Source organism: Fundulus heteroclitus, chromosome 2 (genome assembly GCF_011125445.2).
Source record: "Fundulus heteroclitus isolate FHET01 chromosome 2, MU-UCD_Fhet_4.1, whole genome shotgun sequence".
Lineage (NCBI taxonomy): Eukaryota > Metazoa > Chordata > Actinopteri > Cyprinodontiformes > Fundulidae > Fundulus > Fundulus heteroclitus.
In genome coordinates, this window is record NC_046362.1 from 39782474 (window position 1) to 39789504 (window position 7031).

Consider the following 7031-nt stretch of genomic DNA (forward strand, 5'->3'; position numbering starts at 1 on the left):
AACTCCATTTCCCATCACCCATCTGTCTAATCGTAGTTTATAGGCAGCCTAATGGCTGTTTCTGGTCTCAGAGCTTTAATCTGCTTCTCTGCTGTGGAGAGGAGACTTTTCTAGGTGCTCATTTAAGGCTTTAGTTTAATTGTGACTCAGATGGACGCCGGCTGCTCTGGTTGTGGATCCTCATGTGAATTTCTGCTGTCTGCAGGTTTTAAAGTTGCAGTGATCTCCAGAGACGCCAGCAGACTGGACAGACTGCGGACCTTCGTCTCTCCCACCACCCAGCAGAACCTCATCACTGTGGTGGGAAACGTGGGTACGTAGCTGTGAGAACTTTAGCCACAGCCATTAAAACTCCTGCTGAGTCTCTTCTTAAACCTGTGAACACGCGGTACCAACCTGGGTCCATGACAGGAGGTCCATGGTCCTCCACAATGATCAGGTAGGTGCTAAGCAGAGTCCACGTCCTGGTGCCGTGTGTTCACAGGTAGAAGACACACCTGAGCATCATGTGATGTAAAAACCCAGATTCATCGGACCAGGCCACCTTCTGCTGTGTTGAGGCCCGGTTCTGAAACTCACACGGTGGTTCTTTTAGCACCGGACTGGGTCAGCATGGACACCAGGTCTACAGGTGAAATATAAAAACAGGTGGGGGAGGGGGTCTCCGTGCTTCAGCTGCAGATCAGGTTGAACTGGTCTTGAAACCATTTTTAGTGGAGAAGTTTTCAGGCTTTCTGCACAGAGATGCATGTTGGGCTCCTGCAGAGCTGTGAGGAACAGGGCAGCATCACGTTGGAGCTCTGAAGCTCTGCGTCTCTGTTTCCAGGCTCAGAGGATGGAGCAGAAGAGGCCAAGCAGGCCCTGCTGGAGCAGGTGGGGAAGGTGACCGACATCGTTTCTTCTCTGGGCTTCAGCTGGTGGCAGGGCGGCCCCCCCCACACCCAGACCCTCAAAGACCTGCACTGGGTCAGCACACTGCAGCAAACATGGTTCTAGGCACCGGCTCTTTGGTTTCTACTCATTGCTCTAATGTTCTCCCTGCAGGTAATCGAGACGCTGCTGTTCAGCACCTTTGTTTCCTGGAAGGCGTTCTTCCCGTTGGTGAGGGACACCGCCGAGTCCAGCTACACCGTCATCACAGGTAGGGTTTTCAACCCGCACACTCTGCCAGGAACCATCACAAACTAAATGAGCTAAGACAAAAATCAGTCCCTCACCAAAGTATTCACACCTCTGGAACGTTTCCAGGCTGTGTCACGATCCAACGTCAGGCTTCGGTTCATTTTATTAACACAAAGTAAAGCATCGCTGTGAAACAACTGCAAATAATTACATTTTCACTAATAAAATCTGAACAGTGTGGCATGCATTTATATTCCTCCCCGGGTCAGTGCTCTGTAGAACTGCAGTGGGTCGTCTCTGTTATTTAACCAGGTTAATCCTTTTGAGATAAAGTATCTCTTTTAGACAAGAATAAATATCTATTTTAGCCCTAAAACAATAAATACAGTTTTTTGGTCATATGAGACACATGGTGGACTGCAAGGATGTCACAGAGCTTTAAGTTGAGGATCAGCTGAAGACCAACATGATTTCTTCTTCAGTTTAAACAACAAACAGCAGAAGATCCATCGATCAGAGACTGGAGGTCATCGTCTCCACCTCAGTGTCCACATCTCATCTTTTTATTAAACAGCTCAAGCTAATGTTGAATGGAGAACATCTGGGAACATCAGTTTTCAAGTCTTGCCACAGGTTCTCAACAGGATTCATGTCTGGACTTTGACTAGGCCATTTAAATCCACTAGTCTGCTCTGATCTAATCCATCCCATAATATCTCTGGCTACATGTTCAGGGTGGTTCTCCTGCTGGAAGGTGGACCTCCACCCCAGTCTCAGGTTTTCTATCTTCCTGAAGAAGAGCCTCCCCACAGCATGATGCCACCAGCAGCTGATGTTCAGGCTGATGTGCAGAGTTAGTGTTCCTGAGGACCCTGGTCCTCACGGGTCCATCATGTTTCAGGGGTCTCCTTGCTGCCACACACCTGACTTAAATCAATGAATGATAACGAGGCCTCAGCAGCTCTTATGGCTGCAGAGGTCATGCAGTCACCTGAATCAGGTGAGCTGAACAGAGGCACGTCTAAAACATGCAGGACTCGTCCCCCTAGGAACCACTTACAAACCCTGAGAACTTCACAGAACTCTCTGTGTTGGTCTGCCATCAAATCCCACTAAAATAGGAAGTTTGGTGTAGGAAGAAGACAGAACGTCAGTGTTTAAAGCTTGTGGACACTGAGAAGGTTTTAAAGCTGCAGACATGCCAACAGACAGCTGATGGAGGCTGGTGTGTGTCACAGGAGGAGCTGGAGAGAAGCTGCTGATGCCAGGGACGGGCTTCCTGACGGTGGGAGCAGCCAGCGCTCTAGCTTTCTGCCAGGTGCTGAGAGAGGAATACCCCGAGGTGCCCTGCAAACTCAACCAGGTGAGACTCTGCTGGGATTAGAGTCTCCTTCTCCACTGGTACCAACCCAGAGCGGGTCGCTACGGGTCGGGTCGCTTCTTCAGCTTTTCCATGAGAAACTGGAACCGTTAGTATTTTTAGTAGCTGCTTGGCTGCAGCTCCATCTGTTCAGAGTTCAGAGTGAAAATGCGCCACAGGTCTGAAGCTAAGATGGCGGACGCGTCAGCAAAGCTAGCCGCTAGCAGTGCTAGCTCATGCAACAGTTAGCTTCTGAAGCGTAACTCTGAGCCTCAAGATGGCGGCCGGTGACTTACCATAGCAACTTTATTTATGAAGCACTTTATACGCAGACAGGACCAAAGTGCTGTACACAATCATAAAATACAATGCAATTATAAAATAGATAGAATGGAATCTAAAATACATATCAGTATACAGACACAATAAAACAAAGTGAAACCTCTCAGATTTTTCCAAAAGCCAAAGAAAAAAGATAAGTCCTAAGAAGGGACTTAAAAACAGCGAGTAAAGAGACCTGTTTTACGCTCAAAGGCAGATCATTGCACAGATTAGTAGCTGCTACAGAAAAAGCACGATCCCTTCTGAGCGTGCATTTTGTCTTTGGGACCCTCAGAAGAAACTGATCAGCTGACCTGAGGGAACGGGGGGTAAGAAAGTAACAGACAGATAGCGAGGGGCAAGGCCATTAAGAGCTTTAAAAACAAATAAAAGGATTTAAAAATCAATCCTAAAATGTACTAGTAACCAGTGTAAGGAAGCTAAAATAGGGGAAATGTGGTCAAATGTTCGTGTAGCTGTTAAAAGAAGTGCAGCAGCATTTTATGCCCTCTGAAGCTGGGAAATATATAAATCATTGACTCCTATATAAAGTGCATTACAGTAATCCAGCCGTGTGGTCACAAATGCATGGATCACTGTTTTAAAGTGCTGTCTGGAAAGAATAGAATAGACTTCACAATATCTTGCAGCTAAGGGCCTAGAAGTAGCTTCAGCCCAGATGATAAACTAGTGCTAACAGCGGTTAGCTTAGCTCCGGCCCCTACCTGCAAAATGGCTCTGACCAAGATAATAAGATAATTCGTTAGTGGAGGGCTGAGAGCGAAGGACGGTTACTGAATGACACAAAAGCTTTGACAAAAACTGCGGGAAGCTTTAAAAACCCGGAGCAGGAAGAAAAACGAGTTCTAAGGCTGATCAACTCTGTCCTCACAAATCAAAGAGCACAAATAACAGATTATAAAGTAGATTAAGTCCCACACATTGGAAATATTCACCAAAGTTCAACTATTCCTATGAAGATTCTGCCCAGGCACAAACATCAGCTTCTAGGTGTTTAAAGGAAAAACATCTCTTTTACTTTCTGGTTGCACGGCTCAGCGTCTTCAGATCTAAGTCAGTGTTAGCAGGGAGGTGAAGACGTTTCCTTTTGGCGCGCAGAGCACGACGGTCTCCGGCTGAAACTACGCCGTCCTGCCTCACCTGGGGGGGGGGGGGGGGGGGGGGAGACTTGGCGGCGAGGCGTCTCAGTTGAGCGGCAGCAGCAGCTTCTTGACCGGCTCGGCGGTTTTGTTTGACCAAAACGCTTCATTGATTCATTGGGAGATGCTGGATCTGGCAGAATTCCCTCTCGGGTTGAATTAAAGATGAATTAAATTAAATTAGAGTCCAGAGCTCCTCCACAGAGGGAAAGGTGAGCCCACCTTGGATAGGTGCCACAGAGAAGAGCAAAGGTGGAGGTTTGCCGTTGTTCATCTGGCTGTAAAGTGCAGAGCATTTAAACTGGTTAGAGAGCTCAGCTGCATACAGCAAAGAGCTAACGCTAAACTAGCCCTGCAGGGTCTCTATTGTTTCAGAATCAGAACCAAACTTCACACCTCCTGCCTGCATTCAGACACACTTCAGCAGTTTCACAGGCAGCGCCGTAGTTTCTTGGACATCCATGCAACTTTCACAGTTCTTTATCTTGCAGATTCTAATGTGCGCTCTCTTCTATTTGCACATTTAACTTCTCCAGGAATGTCCAATATATTCATAATTTACATCGTTCTGTAAAATGACCATCTGACTTCTTAGACTCAAATATTTAAACATTTAAAACAGATGCAAAGACTATTTGCCCATTTTTAGCTCCTCAGGAAGTGCTGTCGGTGCGTTCCACTGTTTTAACGCGTTTCATGAGCCGGCGTCTCATCTAACACGATGACAGCAGAGATTCTTGATTGTGCTGTTAGCACTGGGGGGGATGTGAACAGCAGTGATGAAGATGCTCCAACTGCAACCTCCTCTTCCTTTCATCTTCTCTCCTCTTCCTCACTGGCAGGTGAAGATCAACACAGGTGTGGCGACTCCAGAGCGCATGGCACCTGGCTACCTGAATCACCTGGACCTGGGCGAGGCCGTGGCAGCGCTGGTGGAAAGAGGAAGCTCCTCCCACACCGTGTTCGCTGTCAGCAGCCCTGCAGACCTAAAGACTGTCCTCCTGGAGGGGAACCTTTAGAGAACCTGCAGCACCTCCTGTTTGCCAGCATGTTGCAGCAGCTTTGCTTGTTTTATGGGTTCTGCATGGGTTCTGTAATGTCCTGCTTGTTCAAAGATGATCAACTCATACTTTTGCATGTATTGTAGTTTTAAAGGTAAAATAAGAAGACAGTTTTAAATGTTTCCATGTGGACATCCACAGCAAACACACCCTCAGCATGGTGCATTTCTGCACATTAGTGGAAACGTGGAGCTAGAGCAGAGGAACCAACAGCAGAACCAACATGTTTGATAAGAAGTTTACCGACACTCTCCACAGGGACAGGCGTCATTTATTTAGAGCTTTTAAAAACTAATTTACACTCATGATAAAATGATTCTGCTGTAAAGATAATAAAAAAACATTGAAACTGTAGATTTTCTCACCGGGTCAAACCTTTACAACAGGCTCTCTGATGCACAGCAGTCCCACTAGTACAAGGTCCACATTTCACTTTTCTCATCAGAAGTGGTGGAGCTTGTTGAAATCTGCTGGTTTCCTGCAGCAACAGCAGCTTTTCAGGGCCATTGCTGTAGCTAATGTTGAAGTTCTTCATCCTCTCTGGAGGAAGTCCTCCTCCTTCATTACTTCATCCACTTTGTGTAGCAGCAGTTTCTCTGGCAGCTAAACAGCCCCACAGCGTGCAGCACCATGTTTAACAGTTGGTCCTCTGATCTTAGCTGTGAAGGCCTCATCTTTGCTTCACCAGAGTCTTCTCTGACCTTCAGACCTTTCTCCAGCAGACACTTGGCTTGTCCATGTGGACGGCTGCAGGTTTCAGTCCAGCTTTGGAGCTGGAACCTTTTCAGCCCGCTGGCTTCACCGTGGAGAGCGGTACCACGCTGGCTCCAGTATCTGCCAGATCATGTCGGTAGATCCTGGATTGTTCTTGATCATTCTTTTTTAAATCATTTTTTCTTGATAAAATAAAAATAAAACAACACATACAAGCACAATGCAATAATAAAAACCTATAACCTTCAGATTGCAAGGCGACTTTACCTACAGAGCCACAGTCGCTCCTAAAACAAACATTATGTGAAGAGTTGAGGATGCAGACAGAAGAATAAATGTGTCACTGCACTCATGATCACATAAATATATTCATTAAATAAGCCAAGTTACTGTCTGTATAATCACATAGTTATAATCCTGTAAAAGTAATTATGCCATTTCTTCCATTTCATTTCAGTTATTCCAGTCACTTTTAAATCTGTCTATAAATAAATTCATTGACAAAGTCATCAACTCCTAAATATAGATTATTTTTTTTGTATTGGAGGATATTTTTTTGGCCATTAACGAGTAGTTGCTTTTCTGCTGGTTGCTAACATTTATTTAATCAAGTATTTATATTTTGGGTTCACTTTTGCAACAACACCTCATAGATATGACGAATAGAAAGTGATGCATTAATCAGAACAGAGAACTCTGACCAGTGAGGCTGGAGAAGTGGAAAGGATCCACCTCCCAGCAACATCGCCCTGGAAGCGCTTAACCTCGTTTTTGTTTCGTTTTGGTGGCAATAATAAAACTCGTGATGCTTTTCCACTTCAGACTTAGAAGTTCACCTTCTGTGGAGATTAAATTTGCTTCTTTATCCCATTTTGATTACACGCTTTATTATTGTCTTGCAAACATGGATACATTTTAGCAATTAGTTTTCGGTTAACTTTGGATTTATATGAATCAATCATAATTTTAACTAAATATGTTACGTTCTACTTTTGAAATATTTTCCAACTTAAAGGGAAACTCTGAAGAAGTCATTTTTAAGTGCTATTCTTCTGGAAGTTAAAATATAAAGTCCTTTATTATCTGAAATTAGGAAGCATTCTATTAAAGTGGGCAGGTTTAAAATCATTATCACACGACCGCTTAATGTGATTTTTAACATATTCAATCTACAACATTCATATCAAAAGATGTTTTTATCCAACAGTTTTTATTTTATTTTTCTGCCAGCCTGCAAGTAGTGTTTGGAGGGCTATTTCTGCTTAAGTCCAAAGTTTACCACTTGGCACTATG

At 44.8% G+C, this 7031-nt stretch overlaps 1 protein-coding gene across 1 annotated transcript in view; it reads left to right on the forward strand.

The window, feature by feature from the left end:
* The window catches only part of LOC118565211, a 6795-nt gene extending 532 nt beyond the window's left edge, over positions 1 to 6263 (forward strand). The window contains exons 2-6 of the mRNA XM_036145209.1: positions 206 to 313; positions 827 to 966; positions 1045 to 1141; positions 2361 to 2485; positions 4806 to 6263. Of these exons, the coding sequence (XP_036001102.1) occupies positions 206 to 313; positions 827 to 966; positions 1045 to 1141; positions 2361 to 2485; positions 4806 to 4982 (647 nt within the window). The 3' untranslated portion in view covers positions 4983 to 6263. The remainder of the gene's footprint in view (positions 1 to 205; positions 314 to 826; positions 967 to 1044; positions 1142 to 2360; positions 2486 to 4805) is intronic.
* Positions 6264 to 7031: the final 768 nt, after the last annotated feature.